General features: G+C 44.9%; 1 protein-coding gene across 5 annotated transcripts in view; it reads right to left on the bottom strand.

Moving 5' to 3' along the window:
• Positions 1–12,726, bottom strand: part of Npas3 (neuronal PAS domain protein 3) — an 819,449-nt gene that overhangs the window by 22,562 nt on the left and 784,161 nt on the right. For all 5 annotated transcript variants that reach the window (XM_029541027.1, XM_029541028.1, XM_029541029.1 and 2 more), the window contains one exon: positions 2,413–2,606. In XM_029541027.1, coding sequence (XP_029396887.1) covers positions 2,413–2,606 — 194 coding nt within the window. The remainder of the gene's footprint in view (positions 1–2,412; positions 2,607–12,726) is intronic.

Here is a 12,726-nt window from a genome sequence, read left to right as displayed (position 1 = left end):
GAAACGGACCTCTTTATAATCATCACCCAGATTAATAAAGTTTTCTCTTAAAAAAAAAAAAAAAAAAAAAAAAGAATAAACCCGTAGGAGCTAGGAGTGACAGGCCAGAAGAGTAGCTCTCTTGTTCCTCAGCTCCCTCACCTGTAGGGTGTGGTGAGGAGGGTCATGGGTGGAGTGACATTAGAGAGTCCTGAGTTTGGCCTAGGGCAGCTTTTCTGTAAACCAAACATGCCTTTGCTTTTACTAAAGGACATTTCTAGATTGCTGTCATCTTCATTTGGGAGAGAATGATACATTGTATTAGTGGGTGGACTTTTGGGGGGGTAGGGTGGGGGAAGAAAAAAGCTAAGAGCAGGTCACAGACAAGAATCTCAATTGCTAGAATGGGACATTGAAAGCTTGCTAAAAAAAATTAGTCACTTGATCACAACAAACAGTGGTGGCACACACCTTTAATCCCAGCACTTGGGAGGCAGAGGTAGGTGGATTTCTGAGTTCAAGGCCAGCCTGGTCTACAGAGTGAGCTCCAGGACAGCCAGGGCTACACAAAGAAACCCTGTCTTGAAAAAAAGCAAAACAAAACAAGAAAGAAAGAAAGGAAAGAAAGAAAGAAAGAAAAAGAAAGAAAGAAAGAAAGAGGAAAGAAAAGAAAAAGGAAGAGAAAGAAAAGAAAAGAAAAGAAAAGAACATTCACTGGAAACTTGGCATCATTTTTTTGGAAGATGTGGTGATAATGGAGCTGAGCCTAGCCTGAGGCTTGATCTCTTCTGACATTGCTCTCCTTTCTGTCTCTCCATTGGTCTCCTTCTCTGTCCTGCAGCCTACTTAGAGACTAAATGGCTTTGTAAATGCTAATTGTATTCTTCCATTGTGTGTATATATGGAAAGTTCCTCAGGGAGGTTATTCTGACTGGTTTCTTACCATTCACCCTGACCACTAAAGAAAAATCGAAGGTGGGGAAACCTCACAGGATATTGCTGAGTCAGGGGCTGTGACTCTTCTTCCAATCAAACTTGCCCAGGCTGACAGGAGCAGGAGCAAGCGCTTACCTATGGAGTAGGCTGACCTGAGACTGGACCTGAGACTGGAGGGTGATTACTAGATACACTTGGCCAAAGTCAGAGGCCACTCCTGCCAAGTCTTCTGGCTGACTTGTATTTCCTGATCTCCTGTGTCCTCTCCAGAACACCACTGACACACCCGAGTGTATGGTCACGGTGATGGAAGACTTTATAAATGCCCACCAAACTTGAGCAGATTTAGACGTAATTACTGGATAATAAAGACAGGTGCATGATACTGTCTGCACTACTGAGCCTCAGAGCTCAGATAAATTCTTTCTTCCCATCCAGTCTCTGGCTGGAAATAGGAGACCATTCCCAATGCAATCTCAGCTTTAGTAGCACTTCCCAGTGGACTGGGTGGACCCAGGCGCTTTTGGCCTTCCTCTTGGCTAGGTTCTGCAGAGGTTAATTACCCAAGCCACTTGAGCAAGCTGCTCTCTGGTTTCCCCTGTGAAGACATTCACAGGGCTCAGGGGACATATATTGCCTTCAAACCTGACAACAATCTATGGCCGGAAAGCATCCTCCCTCAACTGCCTCAGTAATGCTCCTTGCAGCACCAGGAGATGGACAGTTTTGCAGCCCCTCCTCCCCTCGCTCTGCATCCCCGATTCCCTCTTCATGTCAGTCAGATGGGCTGGTGACTTCCAGGTGAAAGGTCTGTAAGGTGCACCATCTTCGATCTCTGTCTGCTTTGTGCTTAATGGAAAAAGTGAACTTTCAAGCCATAGGCTAAAGTGTCCCTTTTGTAAAAGCTCAGTCTTGGGAACGAACTGCCAGCCCATTTCTAGGATGAGTCACCTTTTTTTTTTTTTTTTTTTTTTTTTTTTTTTTTATTTATAAAAGAAAACTCTTCAGGATGACAAAGCTTTATTTAATAGTGTTGCAAATTCCTTTTGCAGCAGCGGATTTCCTCTGGGGGCCTCAGATTCTCATTTGTCCTGTGCTAAGTGTGTGTGAGGACACTGCCCAACAGGATGCCAGGCCCATGAATTAGCGGGAAGCGGGTCACCCAGAGGCACAGGAGATGCCTTTCACTGCATCATTTTGCCAATAATACCCCACCCCTGCTCTGTACTTGGGTCCTCAGCCAAAATGGGCTTTCTTTATAGCGGATGGATGTCTGGGTATCCCAATTCATTCAATTGTTGTCCCAAATGTAAATCAGGGAAACAATGTACATTTTAAATAAAAAAGCACGTTTGGTGTCAGTCCAAGCAGTCATTAAAAACAAGATCAGGATTTATAATGAGCCTCACTGGGGAAGTAAAATCTTTCAGGCAGCCAAAACCAAACCTTCACCAATGGGCAGTGCGCAGCGGGCAAATGAACATGAAAACAAAGTACCTATTTTCACAGTAAATGATATTGAGGTCCATGTTTACTCGAGTGACGAACATATGGCAGTCAATTCTGACTTCATTGATCGTAGGGGGAGGCAAGGCGTGAGCCACAACCACGAGACCCATGATTTGGCTGGGGACGGTCCTCCCGTGGGACAGCGACACTCTGAGGCGAAGCCGGCCTGTTATGTGAATCACCTGGAAAAGAAAAATATTAAGTACAGGACACCAGTTAAATGTACATCCCAGAAGTAAAGGTTATTTCTTCTGAGGGAAATCTCACTGGGAACAACCAATAATAGGTTGTATCTTCGAAGTCCTAACGGCTGTCTTCAAACCTCCACGTACTCATAGAGAAGCACGGAGCACACATGCTGTGAGACTTTTTCAGGCAGTGTTATTATAGTGCTTTTTTTTTTTTTTCAAGGACTCCTCCCCCCCTTCCACATTTATAGAAAATTCATTATCAGATCCTATGAATAAGATGCTGAGCGCTGAGCTAGCTGCAGCAGGAAATGTTTGAATTATTAGCCTTGTTAGTAAAAGATGTCTTTCTCTCTCCGATTTTTGTAGTGAGAGAGATTACATGGCCATCTGCTTTCTGGAAGTCGTGGCTCAGAGATTTCCCGTATTCAGAAGGTTCAGTCATTTTTACCAAAGTCTGAATAACAGACTCAGGGCTCCGACATGAATGGGGTCTTTTGATGACAGACATTTCTCATTGGGCAGTGCTAGGTTACCAGGGGCTCAGTGGTCGATTGCAGCACGCTGGGCATTTTGGCCCCTGATGCTTTCCTTGAGCTCACACTCAGGTAGAGTCAGGAAGATGCACAGTATTTTTGTGGCATGTCAGAGGTACCTGCCTAGGGACTCCGGGGGCAGTATTGGTCTGAATTGTTTGGTTTATGAGCCGAAGTATACGTAATACCCAGAATCATCAGAGGAGAAGCACGGGAAATGATGTGTTAGACAAACAAAACCATAAATGGGTGAAAACCATGATGGGTTTCTATGGCTGTGGGAATGGGGGTGTATCTGCCAGGGCTTGGAAAAGTGTTCATGTATGTACATACGTGTATGTGTGCGTGTGCGTGCACGCGATGTGAACTCTTGCTGCATTCTAAGGTCCCTGTTGTTCTGTGTAGATCACAACACAGGCCCAACAGGAGACTTCTGTGGTTCAGTCTACAAGAAGCCCTGTTCGGTGGTTGAGTTTCCACATCTGCTCTACTCTCCAGATCTATCATGGTGGATCATCACTCCACCTATCCAGGTGCCACATTTGCTCCCTTGCCATGAGGAAGCCAAGTGGCGAGTCAGTCTCCCTTGCCTCGCCTCGCCTCTCTGGAGCAGTACCATCTGGAGTCTGCTCTCCTTCCCCAGGGCTCAGCCAGCAATGCCTTTTCCACTTTATTTTTTGCTTCTCTTTAAGTTATTCTGTTTTCCAAAAGCAACACACACTCCTGTCAGTCAGGAAGCGGGATCAAAGCTTCCGGGGCTGCCCTTCAGAGTCCTGGCTGTGGTAAATAATACCTACCCTGTCACCCTTCACAAGAGCGCCCAGAGCCGAGGAGGAGTGGAAAACCCCAGCCAAGAGGAGTATTTAGGTTATTTCAGTAGTGGATTTTCGACCACCCACATTTGAAGTTGAGTAAATTCATACTTAATGCACCTTTGCTTTAAGCTTTGGTCAGATGAGCCACTTTATGAATATTTGAAATCATTCCTGGAGGCAAGGGTGCTAAAACACCATCAGAGACACACATTTTTTTTTTTTTTTCTGCAAGACCTCATTAACTAATAAAGAAATAGCTAAAAGAAACAGGATTAACTTCACAGGAGGGATGTTACAGTCTCATCCTCTCCCAGCTAGGCTTACATAGATGCTCATTTATCATGATCTGTCCTGTTTTATCAGGAAAACTCAGCTTCTTAGAAACTCGGAGATCTATAAATGCTCAGAAAAACACACACCCAGGAATGATATACCAAATAATCCCTGCTTGGCATTCCGTTCTAAAGCAATTTCAAGGCGTCTGGGCAGATGCGGGTTAGGGGATTCTGTGTCGCATTTGCCTGTCCTCTGAGCTCCAAGCTTCACTGTGGCCATTGTGATATTGAAAGACAGACAAAGCAGGGTCCAGTTAGGTCTAGACTTGCAAAATTTTCTGATTCTGTTACCCGAGGCAAAGCATTCAGTCTCTTTGTGTCTCATTTTCTCCCCCTGTGAAATGGGGACAACAGTGACTATCCCACTGTGACATCCAGAAAACCAAGGAGGGCATTGGCATAGATGCTTTATAGCTGGTGAAGAATTCTCTGACTTTTAAAGCCTGGTCTACAGAGTGAGTTCCAGGACAGCCAAGGCTACACAGAGAAACCCTGTCTCGAAAAACCATAAAAAAACAAAACAAAACAACATTTTATCTTTAACATCAAGCAACAAGGATAAGGAGGAAGCATCTACTTAGTGTTGGCCAAATGTCTTATTTTTGGATAGACCATAACATTTCATATCTGGTTGAAATATGACTTTTTTTCCACTAGGTGAGAAAAGAGGGTCTGGGAAGCCCATTGTCCGCCCTGTCACTTAGCTTAGAAATGGAAAGCTGCCTAGAGCCTGGTTTCTGGGTCTTGTGCAAGTGTTATTTGAACACTATTATGCCTGATTTTTTAAATGTACATACTCTTACTGAATGGAGTGTTAGAATTGTATGCCAGATGGCAGCTTACTACCCTAGGTAAAGTCCAACTATGAATCTTCAGAGCAATTTTACCCAGAAGCCAAAGCTCAGGTTGAAAACTCTTTGGGCTACTGTACAAACTATGGAGGAGAAAAGATACAAGAGGGGTGGGATTGAAAGGAATTCTTTTGGATCCCATGATTAAATTTTAGGTTTAAACTAATATATTGTCCTAAACCTATTTTGTAATGCCTTTACTTCCATGTGACAGGTTATGTTCGGATTCAGAATGTTCCTGGTAGTATGTATACAAATATGTTGACAGCTTCTCTCTCTCTCTCTCTCTCTCTCTCTCTCTCTCTCTCTCTCTCTCTCTCCCTCCCTCCCTCCCTCCCTCCCTCCCCCTCTCTTTCTCTCCCCCCTTCTTTTTTTCATTGTTGGGTTTAGGCTTAAGAGATAAAAGAGCAAGCATTGTCAAGAGGACCTGGGTTCAAATCCTAGCTCTGAATCTTGATACCAAGAGAACTGAAAGAACCATCTTATTTCTCAGTCTCTAAGTAAAATACTAAAAACCTGCCACAGGAGGACAAATACACACATCCCTCCATATCTGAGGGATTGGTTCTAGGATCCCATAAAATAATGAAATCAGCATGTAATTCTGAAACCCACCTTTTGAAGTTGGGTCCAGGCTGACCTCACATTCACTATTCTCCTGCTTTAGACTCCTGGATGCCAGAGTTACAGGCAAGCATCAGTGCTTGGCCCATTTTTAAGTTCTTTATATAGATTTGCATAGAACCTGTGCATATCCTCCTGTATATGCCAAGTTAAGTCTAGATTACTTTTATCATCTAATATAAAGTAACCGCTGCATAAATAAGTTGTTACATTGTAGTGTTTAGTAGTAATGACAAGGAAAAACATATGTGGATATTCAGCACAGATGGGATGACTTCTCCCCACTTATTTTCCCTCTGTCATTGGTTGAATCCTTGGGTGTGGGGTCTATGAATACAGTGGGCCAGCTTTCCTTAGCAAAGCTCTCCTCGGTTTTTCAGTGATCTGGAGGAAAGGTATGTATGACCTTCCTGGGTGCCAGAGAACCGACTACAGAGACTCCAGTATGACCTCATCTTCAGTGAGTTTAGACTGAGACAAAGCAAAATCTATGTAATATTCATAAGAGGGAGATGGCACATTGGGTGATGGAGACAATGACTCTCAGTCCTAGTTATGTGATACCCTCCCTCACTGGTAGATTCCCAGTCTTTCTCCCTGGGATCCTGATTGGTAGGACTAGGCTGAGACCCTAGCTTTTATGTTCAAGGCTTCAGAGAGGATGCTGACAACCCAAGTGTCTGGCAGATGCTTTTGGAGTTGCACCAGTGGTTCTTAATACACACTGGATTCTGGAGAGTGGGTCCGGAAGTCTCTATACCTACACCCAAGGCCCAATAATCAAGTGTCCCAGGGAGCAGGGCACTGGCATCAATGTTTACATATGGGTCTTCCATCCTACTGGGAGGTTTGATTGGAAATGTAATATGTGTCTGCTCTAGGGAGTGCATTCATACAACGATGGGAATTTCCTTGTGAGTGCAGGGCAGGAAGAGAAACTTTGGCTGAATAGATTAGGAAGACTATGTGAAACTGATATATTGTTGACATGGGTGCAATCATAGAGCAGGGAGATAAGAACAACAAAGCCTGCCACGATTCTCTGTGTGTGTATGAGCAGGTGTGCACACATTCATGTGTGTACATGTTATGCTTGGAGGCCAGAGATTGTAGCAGGTCTTTGGTACTTGTAGGTTCATCTTTTTCCCTCCCATTATCCCTCCTCCCCAGTTTTACTCCCTAATACTAGATAGGAGAGAAAGAAGGATAGAGGGGAGAGAATAGGAAAATCCCTGGATCTAATTTCTTTCTTTTTGTTTCTTCTTTGATCACGGCTACTAACAAACCAGAACCAACCTCCCTAAATGACCAACAACTATCCAACTTCAGCCTCTCAGGTCCTTATCATTTATACATCCTATGGAAAGTGTATTCCCGTCATTCCAAATGTCACATGATTGCAGAAATTATCTGTAGCTGGCAAAACCACGCCTCTTCTAGAGCATGAGGCAAATCATATTCAGCTGCTGCGGTCAGTCTGAAGCAGCCCCACATCCTTATACCTGGGATAAAATGAAAGCACATTCTTATAATATTTCTGTGTGTGTGTGTGTGTTTAAAGAAACCAGAGTTCCCAAACTGTCACTAAAAGAGGTCGTGTTGAGTGCTTTCCTTTGTTGCTCTCTACCTTATCGTTTCAAGATCGGACCTTTCACTGAACATGGGACTCAGTGATTCAGCGAAGGTAGCTGGCCAGTGAACTCCAGGGGTCCTCCTGTCTGTACCCAGCTAGAGCTGGGGTTACATGCACGTGCTGTGGTACTCGGGACCCAAGCTCAGGAGCTCATGCTTGTGAGGCCGGGCAGGCTGAGCCACGTGAGGCAGGCTCTTACAGCCTGAACTATCTCCCGTGTGTCACAATACAACATTGGAACCTGTGTCAGAGGACAGTGACGATAAAAATAGCAATTGGGAATGTAGGAACATCTATCTGACCAGTATGAGGACAAACACAATTCCCCTGGGACCAGTCTGTGTTTAATACCCAGGGAGCAGGGAGAATAGAAAAGGTGCCCAAGAGGTGGCTACCAGCAAGAGATGGGTATCTTAGTGATGACAGTTGAAGGTACTGCTCTGGAAGGTTTTGTCTCCTTGGAGATGATAGTTAAAAACTAAGAAATCCAATGACATTATCAATGGAGAAAACATAGATGAGAGGGAAATGCCAAAGGCATTTTTTGGTCCCTTCGGGTACCAGAAGCCTAAGGCAATGTATGTTTTTGTTATTTTCTAAGCAGAGGCTCCCTCACTCTGTAACAGTTGGAGCCGTCCTCCCTTCATATGCACAGTTAACTGTGGTCAGGAGATACAGCACAATGAGAAACTTTGAGAAAGCAAGAGAATGAGAAAACATGAGAGGGACGGAGGGAGAGAGAATGTTCATATAGTTTCTATGGCAGTATATAGTTTCTATGGCAGTATATTGTTATGCTACTCATTTTATAATGACTTATGTTCCTGTAAATCTTTTTTTTTTTTTTTTTTTTTTTTGTGCTATAACCACACGAGGCACTTTTATTGGCAGAGCTCCGGTTCGACTCGTATCTCACGTATCTCACGCAGGAGACAGAGAAAGTCGACAACCAGGCCCAAGAGCTTGAGGTCTTTATAGGGTAAGGGTCTGGGGGTGGGGAGAATTGGCGTGGTTACATGCGATTGGTTCATTTAAATGTACACATTTGCAGGATGGTACGTGCAAAGGCAGGAATGCTAGGAGACCTGAGGGGCGGGTTAGGGGAACATTTGGTTCAGTCCCAGTTCCTGTAAATCTTATGCTGGTATAAAAACTCAAGTCTCTCCTAGGGAGGTCACAGCACATCAAGGTTTGGTACCACTGAGGTTCCAGGTGTCCACTGGACAAGATTGGTTTTTCTGCCTGTTTTTGTTGTTAAGAATCAGCATGAATGCAGAGCCCTGTATATACTGGGCAGACTTGACCCCTGGGCTACACTCAAAGCCACTGGGGGTCTTGGACTATATCTCCTGGATAAGAGGAGAGGGAGGGAGAGGAGGGGGTTCTGGAGAGATGGCTCAACAGTTAAGAGCACTGGCTGCTCTTTTTTTTTTCTGGTTTTTCGAGACAGGGTTTCTCTGTTTAGTCCTGGCTGTCCTGGAACTCATCCTGTAGACCAGGCTGGCCTCGAACTCAGAAATCTGCCTGCCTCTGCCTCTCAAGTGCTAGGATTAAAGGCATGCACCACCATGCCTGGCTCTGGCTGCTCTTCCAGAGGACCTGGATTCAATTCCCCAAACCTATATAGAGGCTCACAACTGTCTTTAAATCCAGGTCCAGGGAAACCAGCACTCTCTTCTGGCCTCTGTGGGCATTGTATGTACCTGGTACACAGGCATACATGCAGGCAACCACCACTCACATAAAAAAAAAGTTTCTGAAACCTCCTAGATACTCTTTTTTTTCTTTTTTTATAGTGACATCCTAAAATAAGTGCAGGCTTGTCATAGAATCTCTAGTTCTAGTATTCAGAAGGTTGGTTCTAGCCTCCTTGTAAAGTTAAGGACACAAGTGGGGATGATTATAAACACAGATATACCAGCTCCAATTTTAATATTATGTCAAATATTAAAAAAAAATAACATGGTTCCTTTAAAATTTAAGAAACATTCTGGAGTATAAATAACACAATTGGAAACAGGCCTTTGAATTTGGTCCTAGTTCTGATAACCATGGTAAGCCATCCATTTTGGCCAGGGTGATAATTCTTCAAACAGAAAATGGTGGAAAAGAAGTGGACGTGGATGATCTCTAGGAGAGTCTATAACCAGATACCCAGTGCAGTGTGCTTGGTGCTGCTGCCCCATCAGCCCACTATAGCTTGTGGGTTTTCAGAGGACAGCTGGGAATTAATAAATTAGCTTCAGATCATCAAAAAGGGTCATCAAAAGGGATTTCCAGAATGTTCTTAGTTTTAGGTACTTAAGTAAACTGGTACCATTTTCAGACACACCAGAAAAGAGCATTGGATCCCATTACAGATGGTTGTGAGCCACCATGCAGTTGCTGGGCATTGAACTCAGGACCTAAGAATAGTCAATGCTCTTAACCACTGAGTCATCTCTCTAGTTCCATCAATAGTGATTTTTATGCATCATATCTGAGTTAAAACTGCATCTGCACTCCAAAGGGTCATCCCATTCTGGTCTCTAATCTACCAGTATTCTTCAAAAGAGTTCTTGGCAATGTGAGATTCTTTGCCCTTAAGCTCAAGTTCACAGAAATTTGAACCTCACACTCTCATCATCAGGAGATACACAGAAGAGCCCAGAAGTTTCCTCAACTCCTCACGTAGTTCCACCCAGGGATTTCCAGGCTGAATTCCCACCATCATAATAAAACCAGGCAAATTGGCACTGCTTGCTTGTCCCAAAGTGAAAAAAGTCATGGTCCAGTGCGTAGCCTTCCCTGATGAGAGCTGTATGCAAGTGCTGTAAATGAGTCTGCAGAACATGAGAGAGCTTAAGAGTGGTGACAAGCCACACTGCCTGGACACACGGCCGGTTCTTTCCCTGCTGGATGCTCCTTTCCCTGCATTTGCCTCCTAGTGACACACACATTCCTCAAGAGTGTCTCATTATAAACAAGTCTGTTGCAAGACCCTGATAAAAGCTTCTCTGTCGGTACTCAAGGGAAGAAGGTCCACACGGAAACCACACCTGGAAGCTAGGTTCCTTTCCTGTAGGCAGAAATCTTGCTTCTAATATTAGGAAACGTTTACGTTATCAAATAGAAGTGCTGGCGTTGTTTGCCACCTGATGTAAAGCACAGTAGAGCATGAGAACGGGCAGGGGACAGACATGGCTATAGGCGTCTCTGGGTTTAGAACATCTTAAGAGATTTTTACTTGTCCTTTAAGGGAGCCTAAATTTATCATAAAACTTAAGCTGCTTCTGGCTTCTTTTCTTTCCCGTGTAGAAGTCTGGTTTAGAATATAGATTATATCAAACCAGTAGCTTAGAGGGGTAGTCAGCTGGTTATTTAAATGAGGAGGGCTTTGAGGTGGCCCCAAACTTGGGAAAGATAAGAGCTTAGCCTTGTCTTTGTAGCCAAAATAACTAGCCCAGAGCACAACCACTTAATTTACGTCGGCATAATAATATTGACCTTGTAGATATCATCGCATGCAAATTCTTCTGGAATGTTCTTTTGAGTATCGAGGCTATATTCATAGGTTGGGGGCTACTTGAGAAGATCTTCTATATCTCTAACTTCCACCACCAAGTTCCTTGTACAACGCCTGAAAAGACAGCTAACCAACAACTTCCCCTCTGAGCCCTAGGTGAAACCAGGTCCCTTTATAGAAGAAGCAAACAGCGTGGGGTAGAGAGCTCAGAACCCTTAGACTCTCGGTGAGGCAGGGTATAGGATGCCATTTCCCCTCCTCTTTGCAAGATCTCAGAGTTTAGTGTTAGAAGCAGACTTTCAAACTAAAACTGTGGATTTGATGCGAGTTACAGTAGGACTTCAAATGCACATGACAGTCTTCTCAAGGAGGTGGCAAGACCCGTGCAGAAATGCAGATGCACTGCAAGATGGTGCAGAGATGATTCAGAGGATATGAGCTATGGGCTAGGAGGAAATAAAAGGCAGATAGATCTCTTCCAGGGCCAAGGGAAGATGTTCAAGAGTACAGGTGGTCTTGGAATGTCACTGGGTAGGCATGAAGGGGGTCTGTGAACTCAGGGGATGCTAAGAGTCTTCTTTATAGTAACAGGGTTATTGATACTGGGTACAGATGGTAGGGAGAGCTTCAGGTGGGCTCAAAAGTAGTGGGGAAGAGAAGAAGAAGTCTAGGCACAAGGACAGTGCTTTAAGAGAGATGAATGCTGACAGAAGTCAGTCTTGCCAAGGGGAAGAGCTATAATCATGTGGGGAGTGTTAGTTTTCTACATCTTTTCAGCTTTGGATGGAGGTGAGCAAGGAGGAAGTTCGATGCCACAGGAGCATTACTGTATGATGCTTATCTGGTTACTGTGAGCCAGTGAAGAGATGCAGGAAGCAGACACAGCTGGAACACTATAGGATGTCTCAAGCTGTAGATAGCAGCACGAAGGGAAGGGAGGGAGTCTTTCAGTTCTCACCAGAGGTGCTCAGGTCCTGAAGGGGCAACCCACTCAGACAGAGATGTGTGTGAGCATGGGCATCGGTACTCTCACAGAGGGAGTCCCCTTAGACTGCTCCGCACACAGATACCCAACGGGATTCAAAGACCAGGTTGCAGAGGGAGAGCACAGAGAGTGAGCTCTTTAATTAGAAACTGCGAAGTAACGGACGGTGGCAGCAGGGGTTTTGTTTAAACCAACCCGCCCAAACAGCTTCTGGCATGAGTGCTTCTTAAAATTGTACCCGCGTGAGAAAAGAACGCTTGTAAGGAAGGTGGATTCCCAGGTCCCATCTCTACCACTTTAGATTCTTTGTCTCTCAGGAGGTCCTGGGCATTGGCTCTCCCTGCTGCTTGGGATGGCAGAGGTTGGCAGGCCTTACTGTCCACCCAGCTACAGCTTCTCTCCACGGAGAGCTGGATGAGCCCATGGAGCCTACAAAAGGCCACCCAGGGGCACGCATAGCCTGACTTCCAAAGGAGAAAAGCATGTATTTATGATGAACTCCATACTGAAAAATAGTCAGACCTGCTGCTTTTTGGTTCCCAGACAATGGAGGATTGGCACCTGATAGGCAGGAGGCCTGAGCTGGTGCGGGTGTGGGGTGTGGGGGGAGTGTGTGCGTGGGGGGCTAGAGACAGGCTTCCGGGTGCTTGCTCTTTTCTTTGTGAAAGGGTCTGCCTTCTCAGTGGCTATACCACAGTGGGCTGCTCTGTTGTGCTGGGAGCCTCCTGGGGGGAGGCTGAGCTCTGCCAATCCCCTCCCCCTCCCCATCCTGCCGCTGGCTCAGCTCCTGATTAATTCAGGGGATCCTGGGAGGTTAACCCTTAATTTGA

The sequence above is a fragment of the Mus pahari genome, chromosome 7 (assembly GCF_900095145.1).
Source record: "Mus pahari chromosome 7, PAHARI_EIJ_v1.1, whole genome shotgun sequence".
In the NCBI taxonomy this organism is placed as follows: domain Eukaryota; kingdom Metazoa; phylum Chordata; class Mammalia; order Rodentia; family Muridae; genus Mus; species Mus pahari.
Note: the sequence above shows the minus strand (reverse complement) of the source record. Positions and strands in the feature narration are given on the sequence as shown.